General features: G+C 31.6%; 1 protein-coding gene across 1 annotated transcript in view; it reads left to right on the forward strand.

Moving 5' to 3' along the window:
* Positions 1–12,752, forward strand: part of Khc-73 (Kinesin heavy chain 73) — a 164,533-nt gene that overhangs the window by 118,507 nt on the left and 33,274 nt on the right. Inside the window, exons 23-42 of the mRNA XM_080169918.1 lie at positions 355–514; positions 1,423–1,487; positions 2,800–3,052; positions 3,393–3,510; positions 3,954–4,031; positions 4,194–4,303; positions 4,757–4,901; positions 5,731–5,823; positions 6,293–6,388; positions 6,790–6,899; positions 6,958–6,977; positions 7,298–7,338; positions 7,628–7,709; positions 8,878–8,965; positions 9,618–9,822; positions 10,189–10,296; positions 10,582–10,633; positions 11,204–11,333; positions 11,725–11,868; positions 12,180–12,527. Coding sequence (XP_080026044.1) covers positions 355–514; positions 1,423–1,487; positions 2,800–3,052; positions 3,393–3,510; positions 3,954–4,031; positions 4,194–4,303; positions 4,757–4,901; positions 5,731–5,823; positions 6,293–6,388; positions 6,790–6,899; positions 6,958–6,977; positions 7,298–7,338; positions 7,628–7,709; positions 8,878–8,965; positions 9,618–9,822; positions 10,189–10,296; positions 10,582–10,633; positions 11,204–11,333; positions 11,725–11,868; positions 12,180–12,527 — 2,446 coding nt within the window. The remainder of the gene's footprint in view (positions 1–354; positions 515–1,422; positions 1,488–2,799; positions 3,053–3,392; positions 3,511–3,953; positions 4,032–4,193; positions 4,304–4,756; positions 4,902–5,730; positions 5,824–6,292; positions 6,389–6,789; positions 6,900–6,957; positions 6,978–7,297; positions 7,339–7,627; positions 7,710–8,877; positions 8,966–9,617; positions 9,823–10,188; positions 10,297–10,581; positions 10,634–11,203; positions 11,334–11,724; positions 11,869–12,179; positions 12,528–12,752) is intronic.

Genomic DNA, 12,752 nt, shown 5'->3' on the forward strand with positions numbered 1-12,752 from the left:
TCCCTTCCTTTGAATAAAGATCCCTAGATGCCAAGGGTGCAGCTTAGCCTCTAATATGGCAATATAGTAACCAGGACGCCAGTATTTAATTCAGAATGCCAAATTATCTTTTTTTACTGACTTATCCCTGTTACGTTATATTTTGATTTGAATTTAGATTTTCAATCATATAACGCATTGATCATATACATAATATTTTTACATAGGTGCATTATTTTTTCAAATATTTGAACTGTCTTATATAGTATGTAGGTAATATATACATCTTTAGTTTATATAATTCCAATGTCTAATTCCATTACAACAAAAATATACAATTATTTTACTATCTTTATAAACATGAATTAATTTTAGGGTACAACCATCACGTATGATGCATAGTACGAGTATAAACAGCAAGCTAGAGAGATGGGGCAGAGAACAGGATGAAACTTTCAAGAAAGGGATAACTAAACTCAAAGAGGAGCTTGTAGTCGCCAATGGTCTTGCTAGAGAAGCTAACTTTTTATCAAAGGTAACAAAAAATATTAAATCGCTATATTTTAATTTGAAGACGTTAATTTTTACCCTACTTTTAATTTCTCAATATGTTTAAGATAAATAAATAACTCTTATTTGAATGAGTTAAAATTCATGTATTTTGAGTTATTAGACAATGACAATAAATTGGTGTAAATTGAGGATAAACAAAATTACCCCTTCTTTAGATTAAATTATTGGTTGACAAGTTTTGACAATACATACTAGTTTCGCACCAATCAATCAAAATTATTTTTAAGACAACAAATGAAAGTTATTGTTCATAAACCTTTGGGTACAAGTCCAATTTACAGTCTAATGTCCCCTCCCTCCCTCCCTGGTTAGAATTAGACTTCCTTTGTGTTTATTTATAGAAGACCTTGATTGATCAATTTATGGCTTCATCATCATATTGATGGAGGAAAAGAGTAATTTTGAGTAATCTTTTAGTAATCTCATAAAATTAGGCTAAATTGTGTCTGCCGTATTCTTTACCTCTTATCAAATACACAAAATTTCCTTTGGATACCTTTTTGTTTGAATATCTATCTAGTACCTCATAAGGAATTTTATTATCATTTTTAAACTTCTGACTGCTCTCTAAGAAGGGGTCGGCGGGTGTGTCTGCCCCCTCCCCCCTTAATTTTTGTTTTTGAAAAACTGTAAAGGATATTATTACATTTTGAGGTTTGGTGTCACATTATACCGCCCTTTCTATCCATCTATCTATATCTCTCTATCTATCCATATATCTCTCTCTAGCTAACTATCTATCTTAGCTATCTATTTATCTAGGAAATGGGACGTGATACAAGCTTTAGTGTGACCTTACAGATCCCTCCACATAAACTATATCTATCTAGCTAGCTAGCTAACTATCTATCTATCTATCTATGTATCTAGGAAATGGGACGTGATACAAGCTTCAGTGTGACCCTACAGATCCCTCCACATAAACTAACACCCAACAGGAAATTTGCCAATTTCCAGGTTGTGCAGAATCTTATATACATCAGTATTTACAATATGTTACATTTCATAAAGTGTACTTAAGAAGCTAAAATATTATAGATTTTATTTTAATCTACATAAATTTAAAGGTTAAAAGTCATAATCAAGCAAAAAAACATACCTTTGCAAAAGAATTAATTAGTTTCGACTTGTTATTTGTGTTTAAAAGTAACAGGATGTATGTGAGTGTAACGAAGAGCCGATAAAGTTCTCATTTAAATGAAGCTTATCATAGGTTTAGGAAACGTTTATATCAACCCTCCCAAGACAATCGCCCGAATATTAAAGTGACCCCTTCAAAAAGATTCTTTTAAAATCTAAAACCCTCTCCACCCCTTTAGACTTCTAAATTTTTTTTCATCCTTTTATATATTATTGATGAAATGTGTATTATTTATCCATTAGTACTCGTCATATTGTGTCAATTTTATGTCAAAATGCGAGCTCAAACTTTCTTCTTTTCTATATGAGATTATTTTGGAGTTTTTTCAATGAAGTAATAGTTATTTATTGCATGGTATTATAGACAGCTTTTCGTGGATATAAAAATATTTTAATATTCATGGAGTTTTATTACCTGTAATAAGACGCAATACATGAATTTTTAGTATGGCTGTGAACCGATTCTAATCCAGCGGATATTAATTGATTTAGAAGCCCAAATGGATAAAGACCATATGTTGAACATTGTAAAACAAATTGATATGGATAACATTATAATTTACATAGTTTTTTTAAACTTAGACATTCATGTTGACATTATGACCAACATAAAGCATTCTTTTAGAGTGTGATTTTCAAAAAAGTTTTTTTAATACTAATTTTTTAGCTGTGGTTTACAAACCTTTATTTTATGAAAGTTTTATCAATGTTTTACACTCTATTTCTCTATTTGTACAGTTACACTTTCAAAATACATAAATAAATTTTGAAACATTAGAAATTTCCAATTTTCATTTGTACTTTTCTTATTATTTCAAAGAATTAAATCTAATCTAAATCTTAAGCTTCAACTATAGACACTTCTTTCTCAAAAGTTATTGTTCCAAATGAATCTGTAATAAAAAATTACTGTTAAAGTGCCCGGCCTTTAAGGCCTCCAAGCTCGAAACCGCTAGAAGAACATTGAATTGTAATTTGAAGTTTCTATAAAACAAAATAATCAGTTTGTGAGATCTTAAGAGACAGTCAAACATCTTCCATTGTTTTTTTAACGAGAAAAATTTACTTTTGAATGGGGAATTAGCAAAATATATTTAATCTACCCCTCAGGAAAGCGGGCAGCTTTATCAGCGAGCCAGCCGTTCTTGTCCGCCACAAGTCGACCGCCGGCAGCCAGATCTGGTCCATTGACAAACTGGAATCAAAACTGATCGACATGCGGGAGGTGTATGAAGAGGTCCGCGGCAAGAATCTGGATTTTTCTGCGGTTGGCCGCACCATACCTGACCCGTTTTTTGAGACGAAGGAGCAGCATAATTTGATTGGGGTGGCCAATGTCTTCCTTGATGTTCTTTTCCATAGGAAATTGTCTTTTAAAAAATAGCATTTAGATTTAATTAAAAGATTTTTTTAAAGATACGTCAACAATCATTTATAAGGCATCCCGTTTTGTGTACCTAAAGAACTTTAAAAATTTTCTCTCGCCTTTAGTTCTACGCTTAGTAAATATTTAATCAGAAGTTCATTACATTATTACAAAATAAAAACAAGAATTTTGTTGATGGAGATCTAAAAAATGTGAAATTATCAAATCAACTTTAATTTTTACCTTGTTTTTTTTCTAAAAAGCACAAATAAAAAGACTGTAACACTTTGTGTTTAGTGCAATTTAATATAATTTTAAAAAGACAATTTTGTACAGTGTAAAGCTTGACTACCCAGTGCCCATAATCTCTCAGCAAGGAGAGGTCTCTGGGAGGTTACATGTGGACATTCAGAGAACCTCTGGTAGTATGGAGTGTAATAATATGGATACAGGCATGAAAACTTAAATAAATAATTATTTTATTATTTCATACTTGCTGTTAAACCTTTTGCATTTGAAAACAGGGATATATTGATAAGACAAAGATTATTTTTTTGCTGTATTTAACTTTGGGTTCTAAAACCAATTCAACTTTTCTAATTTGGGATAGTTTTAAAGTCGTTGATCACTTGCGTATAAAATGCTTTTAAAAAGTAATACCTAGCAGATAAAATGTCTTTAAAAAGTTTTGACCTAGCCGTTGACATAATCAACACAAATACTAGTAGAATTTAAAGTTCAATAAGAACAAAATTAATGTCTTAAAAGAGGATTTAATTATGTTTTTATTATCTATCAGAGTTTTTACGAAGTTTGACAATTAAACAAAATTTTAGTTAAAATGTAAAATAGTGAGACGAAAAAAGTATAAAAAATAGATTAACACACGTTTAAGTTTCATTGGTATTAGCAGAGGTAGAAGAATATGAGGAAGTTGAAGAAAATCAAGTCACATGCAAGATTAATATCAAAGGTTTGTTACATCAATTTTTCAAGTGTACTAAGAATGATTTACTATACATCAGTGTACACTGTATATTGCTCAGTTCTAGAAAAGGGGATAAACAATTAATTGCAACCATATTATATTTTGTAATGCACCCCCATGCGGATTATATTAGAACTATTAATTCAGGTGCCACTGGGCTGCCGCCATCTTTATCCCAGTTTGTGTTCTGTCAGTACAGATTTCCAGGGGAGGAGGAAATTTCAACTGTACCTCCTGTGTTCACTCCTAATCCTAAGGCAATAGAGATAATTAGAGTCATATAAACAACTTAAAAATTCGTTTTTTATACATGATATTAAGTTGGTCATTTTTTAAGGCAGAATTTACTGCAAATATAAAATGCATGATTAGGAATAAAATGAAAATATAATCATTAATGTACTCGCTATTTGAAAGTTCAATTGGTTTCAAAATGATAAGATTTTTTTCCGAAAAAATGCTCTAACTTTTACACTAAGTTTCCAAAATTATGTTTCTTCTCATTTGTATGACCAAATGGACCCTTAAAACAATTGTCTCCAAAATATTTTTATGTCTTTATGTCTGTCTCACTGTCAGGTGGCTTATTTTTTTGTTTTAGCTTAAAGTATGCAAAAAGTTTTCATAAGTTGTGTGTTTCATAAAACGAAAGTAATCCTTATATTGAAACTTTGTTATGGCACTCTAATTAACTCTAACAACCCGTACAGGCAACAAATGGAAAGCTGGAGACCTCAGTTAACTTTAAATTTGACCATGTCCGCGAGATCAGTATAGCTGTTACAGAGGAGATGGTTGAACATTGTACTGAGGGAGCTTTGTCTATAGAAGTTTATGGTCATAGATCAGCTACAGGTATACATTTTTCCGGCGTTGATACAAAAGACCTAATTACAGAAGACCTAAAAGACATAAGACCTAATCAGACATAAGTTGAATTAGGTTAGTTTAAGATTATTGGATATAGATTTGTGCATATGATTATTGGATATGTACAAATTTATATCAAATATTTTAAGTCTTTTGCAAGATTAGGTCTAATGGCAGATTTAGATTAGATTTTTTGTAATTTAGGTCTTTTGTAGGATTAGGTAGGAATGGGTCAATTGTTTTTATTCCTCTTGTAATTATGTCTTTTATAGCAAATCCTTTTTTTCAACCTTTCTTTAGTTAAATCTATTAGTTTGTACACTCAACTTTTTAAACCAACCAAACAAAGTATACCAAAAGTATCCAAAGTTTTGAAACTTTGTTTCTGGTGGAATTAGCAATCCAATGACCTCTCCCTCCTTGATCTAACTACTTATTTATCCTAACTTACTAAATCTCCTGTTTCATTTCAATTTTAGTAGTTTATCTGAAATTAATTTTAAAATTATTTACTTTGTAAAGATTATCTTTATTCATTTATCAAATTGTATAATTATGTAATCTCACATGTTTTATTTTTAAATTTAATAAAAATTGTCAGGAATAAGGTATAGCCAACAGCGAAATAAATCTAAAATAATAATAGGGCGTCAGATAAAAATGTAAAAAAGGAAAAAAACAGCTGAAATTACCAAATATTTTTTTGAATTATTTCAGCTTTTTTTGGTGCTGTTGTAATTTTGAAAATCTTTACTAGTTTTCTGAATATATTACCACCCCCAAATTTGTTAAATCAATTGTGTATTTTTTTCAGGAAATGCATGGGAGGAGGAGGAACAAAAGGCCAAAGCAACAAGTTTAGCCGACAGATGGGCGGAGCTTACAAAACAACTTAGATTTTATATAGGTAATTATTTATCTATATATCTAGTAGAGTTTGATATAGGTGGGAAGAGTCTGCAATTATAAACTTTGATTTTATATTGGTAACTATCTTTTAAAATAGCAAAGTATACATTTTATCTAGAGATAGGTGGGCGGAGCTTTTAAAACAACTTAGATTTTATATAGGTAACTATCTATCTGATTTAGCATCCAGTCTATTAGATAGATGGGTGGAGCTTACAAAACAACTTAGATTTCATACATTCTATCTAGAGATAGGTGGGGGGAGCTTTTAAAACAACTTAGATTTTATATAGGTAACTATCTATCTGATTCAGCATTCAGTCTATTAGATAGATGGGTGGAGCTTACAAAACAATAGAAATAGATGGGCGGAGTCTGCTATTATCAACTTAGGCTTTACATTGGTTACTAACTAAAGCAACGACCAAGAAGTTCAATTTTATGACTATAAAAAATAATTTATTAAGGTATCCAAGAATTAGATGAGACTGGTAGTTATACACCTGTGGAAGTTCTTGAAGCTAGTGATGTCACTACTGGTGGCATTCTACAATTGAAACAAGGTATTGCATAGTAATGATATTTTTAAAAGCAAAGCTTTTTTATAATTAGGGTCAATCCGCACGTTATGGATAGCTCTTAACGTTAATTTTGCATGTTATAATTGCCCTATAACTACGTTATCTAAGTTGTTAGCTCAAAAACTTTGGGTACTTATAATTAATTTTGATTGGTTGGTTATAAACTAGACCTGTCCAAACTTTTCAACTAAACATTTTTATCAAAGGGGATATATATAAATTTATCGTCCATTGTCTTATCTCTTTAGATTCCTTTTAGAAATAGATTTTCCATATTGTTTCAGTTACTTTATAAATAGTCTCGAAAACTAGTATTAATATACAGCGTTAATTGACATACATTTGCCATTTAAAAGATCTTAAACAACACATATTTAATTTAGGTCAACAGCGAAGATTATCAGTCTGGTTAGATCCTGTGCATAGTAGCGCAGCTGGCAGCGGCGGGACAGCTAGGAATGGATACATTAAATCTATTATTTTAATAATTAGTGTTAATCATCCTCTTATATAAAGATTTTGACTACTACTGATCCAGTAGAAATTTTAAGGTGCTTCACAGATGTTCCGGGTAAATTTTAGGATATTTTCTTTTTTAATTTAAGTCATGTGGTGGTTAAAGGTTATTTTCTGCCCCTTTTTGAGTATTGGACCATAGATTCTAGGGTGCAGCTGCTAGTACAGATGTTAATGTTCACTTCTGCAAAGATATAAAGATTAAATCTGTAAGTAGAAAAATAAGGCATTCAAAATGATTCCGTTTGTGGTTTTTCAATTATTCAACTTTAAAAAGTAAGTCAACTGAGTACCTTATATTTTCATTCGACGAATTATTAAACAAAATAAGATTTTGCTAGATAAACAATGATTTTAATTATCCTTGTTGTTTAGTGGGGGAACCTTACCGCTTATCTGTGAATCAATTCATTCAGGTATACATTTTTTATTAAATATTCTGAAATGTCATAGGCATCTTAAAAAGTGTATATTGACCTCATATTATGAAAACTGAAAAAATGCGGGGTCGTTTAATATTTTGTATGGCCTATCCTAATCTAAATTTAAATTTTAGATATCTCTAAAACTGAAAAAGGGATAATATGAAAAGCATAATTGTATGTTGTTTTGACTTTGCAAAAGCATTTGATGATTTCTCCTTTAAAATTTTATAGCAATATCCTATCCTTGTTTTCTAAATTAATGTTTAACTCTTTATTTCAGTTAGTATTGGTAGCCCTTGTGTACGAAGTAAACTTCAGCGTCCCCTAGATTCATATCAGGAGGATGACTTGGCTGTTCTTAGGTATAGTAGTCATAGATAGATGGATAGATAGCATCAACTAGACTTATATCAGGGGGATGACTTGGCTGTTCTTAGGTTAAGTATTCATGGATATATAGATAGAAGTAAACTTCACCGTCCCCTAGACTCATCAAGAGGATGTCTTGGCTGTTCTTAGGAATAGTATTCATGGATAGATAGATAGAAGTAAACTATAGCGTGCCCTAGACTCATTGGCTGTTCTCAGGTATAGTATTCACGGATAGATAAATAGAAGTAAGTTTAAGCGTCCCCTGGAATCATATCAGGAGGTTAAATAAGCTGTTCTTATATCAGGAGGATGACTTAGGTATAGTATTCATGGATAGATAGATAGATAGATAGTAGTAAACTTCAGCCTCCCCTAGAATCATATCAGGAGGATGACTTGGCTATTCTTATGTATAGTACTATGGATAGATAGATAGAAGTAGTAGTCCCCTAAGCACATATCAACGGGATGACTTGGCTGTTTTTAGGCATTGTATAGTTATACATGTATAGATAGATAGATAGACAGACACGTATACAGGCAGACAGACATGAAAAACATATATACAGAGAAACAGGCAGAAAGGAAAAAATGAAGACTGAAAATTATACAGACTAGCAGACAGACAAACATTCACATAGACAAACGGGCAGACAGACTAAGAGGCAGAGAGACAAACTGACAAATATTCAGACAAACAGGCTCTAGATAAGACATACACATGAACTGAGAAAGAAACAGACTTACTTATGAACAAGGATGACAACATCCATAAAAGCGAAGCACTGAAACGGTAGGACAAACGGACATTAACACCTATATAGTGTCAGAACTGAATAATCAGAATAAGTAAGGAATCACTATACCAAAAATCAGATCAATCGGATGATTAGACCACATAAAAATTTCTTGTTAAAAAAGTAAAAAAAATCAACGTACGGACATTGCTAAGCTAAGTTGCTAAGCTTTCTACATCGTACCTAACTACTAAAGGAATCACCATGCAAAATTTGAAATCGATAGGACAATTATAACATGCCTAAATTAACGAAAAAAGCTATTCGTGACGGACGGACGGACCGACCCTAATTATAGAAAAGCTTCGCTTTTAAAAATGAAAACACATTTTATTAAAATTAACATGTATATTGTTTGTAGGGAACGTTGGAGTCAGTTACTAGATAAGAGGAGAGAATATCTCAATAGTCAAATTCAACAATACATTAATAAACTTGATAAAACTGAGGTAAAATTTGGTGTTTTCACTCAATTTTCAAATTTATATTTAAACGATCTCTTAATGCTTTAGACACATATATGACAAATTTACAAAAGATTGGGAGATTTTTACAAATTTTCTTATATTTGTTAAAAATTGTGTCATAAAATAGATCAATTTGTCTAAATCATTAATTGTTGAGAGAAAATGAATAGCTTATTCCATAGACTTTTTTTCCTTTTATAGAAATGTGTCATTTTGATAATATCTAATTTAATTAAGGAAAAATTGTTTTCCAGAGAAAACCAATTAACAACTAATTTTGTAGAAAGTTTTCCATTTATGATGTCATTTCATATGATTAATTCATGGCGAACATTCATAGTTTCTCTATACATATTTACAGGTCTATTGAATGACGTATGCGTTTATGTGCGAATTAGACTGTAATACTAATATAATGTCAAAAGGCCGTAAAACCACATCAATAGAGTATCCGCGCCCCATTAAATTTTAATTTAAAAAGAAAAAAATGTTTCTATCCTACTGCAAGGCCTTTTAATTTAGAGTTACTATCCATCCATTCGGGGCACTTCTAACTCTTACTGAACCTAACCTACCCTTAAAAAATACATCAAATATGCATTGCGATTTGAGGGAAACCGCCATTATGTTACAGGCTGAATGTGAGAGAGAGGTATCCCTGGTTGACCAATGGGTCCACCTCACTGACGAGCGCAACGCTGTGATAGCCCCCACCCCGGGCTCGGGGGTGCCCGGAGCCCCCCACCCGCCCACATACAACCCGCCCAAGGGCATGGAGCGACACTCGACGGTGTTGTTCTTGAATCTCAACGCTGAAGACCTATCAACGGGCTACACAGGTATGCAGATTATGATGTCTCAAGGGAGGGAGGGGCACTGGACTGTTAATATCTCTAGTACCCAAAGTTTACTATCACATTTTCTAATTCCCTAGCCCACCTAATCTACTGAAGGGATAAACATCAATTTAGTTATTTTTATCAAAATTTCAATTAAAAATTTTTATATACAAATTAAAATATTACAGTAGAGTAATTTTAAAATTATAACTTTTAAACATCATTATTTTGAATTTTTGAAAATCATAGTTTGAAAATAATGAAAACCCGTAAACAAGCCTCAAAATAAGTGCAATATTTTTGAAAAATAAAATGCACCAAAACATGTTTTTAAAAATGTTGAAAATGATGTATTTAAATTTATAGGTCCAGACCATGATATGCCCATCTATTGTAAGAACTCAATCCTCCCCAAGGAATTGGGGGGAAGATTCTTTAATCTACCTATAATTGCTATGTCTAGTAAAGGAACAGGTAAAAATAATATTCCAGTTCATTTGAATTAAAACAACTATGTAAACGTCCATATTATACAAATATGTTGTAAAAAAAGTCTCCGCAAAAAGTGTAAAAACATTTATTAATACACAAATTAATTTTAAGTTAATAAACAGTTTAAGAAATATATTTTAAATTCAATATTGAATACAAAAGGCCTTTGACTGGTTGAAATTATAAAATGAGAAACCAATTTTTGACTAATAATAATAGATTTAAGATGATATACATTGTTATGTAATTAAACAATTTAAATTTCAGGTGTTGTATGCAGTTGGGACTCTAGCTTACACGACTCTGTATATATCAATAGGTAATTATAATAGATCTAATTTTTAAATATGATGATTTTACCATGAGTATGACGATATCATGATTAAATTTTTTTAATTCTTTGTATATTCAGAAAAAAATAGTATAAAATATTCGCAGAATTATAAAAAGTATAATTATTTAAATTTATATTACTTTAAATGCAAAAATGAAGCATTTAAAATATTTATTTTAAAAAATAATTTTTTTTTTACATAGATGGAATACCATACTATAAAATTTCTCCGAGCAAAGCTTTATCTCAAGACTTACTCATTATATGGATCAAACGAAAAATATAACTATCCTTAAAAACTCGCTTAACAAATAATTCATTTTGAAACTGAGTAACTCGAAACAAAATATTATTTGATTACTACGGAATCTAATACTTTATTTATATCAGAAAATCCACAAATATTATTACATGTTAATGTAAATCATGTTAAATAAAAAAGTATTATATAAAAATCAAAACTTTGTTTCTATGTGTACACTTTATAACCAATACTATGGTCATATTGTACCTATTGGTTCAATTAGAGGATTGACCATCTATTCATTATTATAGATTAACCCAAGAAAACGAGCGAGTCTACCTAATAGTGAAGGCTGTAGTTCGCCTCTCCCACCCCGCCCCACTGGATATTGTGCTAAGAAAACGTCTATGCATCGCCATTGTTAAGCGACAATCTATAAAGGTACTCATTTACTATTTAGAGCTAAAATTAATATTTACAATAGTAAAATATTCTTCCTCTTTTGAATTTATATTTACATTATAGTATATCAATAATACTGGCTACGCCCCTAGAGAGGTTGATGAACGTAGAGACGTTTAAATTCATTATTAAAAAGAGAAACAAAAATGGAGGTATGTTTCTCTAGGGGTTATTTCTATTGGGGGATTGGAGGTAACCTCCCTAAAAATAGTTATTACCTTTTCCTGGAGCTATTGGAAGTTTCACTCCAAAGACGCACCATCAGGGCAATCAATACCATTTACCTAACCTAACCTAAAATAACCTATTGAAAACTAACGTGAAAATACGACAAAAACCGTTTTAGTTCCATGATCCCATATTTTTGCAGGAAAAGATTAAGAAGACTTTAACCAGAACAGGACAAGTGTGTCGAGTTGGAATGATCTACCAGATTGTTTCAAATGTTCCAGCCGCCAGCGCCGAGCTGGAGGATCGCCAGAGCCTGGCGGCTATAGCCGCTGCTTCCTCACAGGTATGGCTTTGCGGCTAGATAGATAGATAGTTTAGCAGCTACATATGTTAACACATAGATAGATAAAAACAATAATAGTTAGCCTAACTTTTCAAAACTAGAAAGATTGCTATGAAAAGTATGAGAGCTAGCTTCGTGAACAGTAAAAAAGCTAGATAGCTCAACAGCTAGTAAGAAACATAATATGACTATTTTTATAGTTTAAGAGCGAATGAAATTAAAAGTTTAGATTTTGGAAATATATAATTTATTATTACAAGACAGACAAATAACAATGAAAAAAATCATAATATTATTCTATTATATTTTAGGAAGTAGACCCTACTACTGGAAACACATTTATCGAGCGCTACACCAAGGGCGTAGCAGCCGTAGACACCATCTTAGCCCTCGACCGTCTACGCCAGAATGTTGCGGTTAAAGAGGCGCTACGCTCCTTTGGAAAGCCTACAATCCAGAGCAGCATCAGAAAGACAATGAGTGTTCCTAACTTTGCCAACGCTATGAAACCGTCAATATCGTCGGATAGTCTAACTTCGTCATTGCATGGGTCGATTAATGGGCCGTTGAATGGCGGCGGTCCGGCGATTCAAAATGGCGTCGGAGGCGTTAGTTCTGGCGGTGGTATGTCAAGGATAAAATCATCTATGAGTGTCCAGGTACAGCTTAATTAAATGAATATAAAGTGTATAATAAATATATTGGGAAGTTCGTACGTTCGTCCAACCAAGTATGAATTTCAAAGATTTTTTTAATGAAATAAAACTATTTTACGAAAATTTCACATTCATATATTTTTTGTTAATGCCTGAAAAGTGAAATAACTTTTAACTGAAGATTAGGAGGGGGATGTTTTTTTTAAAACCTAATTCCTATTTTTATAT

Source organism: Acartia tonsa, chromosome 1 (genome assembly GCF_053477335.1).
Source record: "Acartia tonsa isolate MP-2025a chromosome 1, ASM5347733v1, whole genome shotgun sequence".
NCBI lineage: Eukaryota > Metazoa > Arthropoda > Copepoda > Calanoida > Acartiidae > Acartia > Acartia tonsa.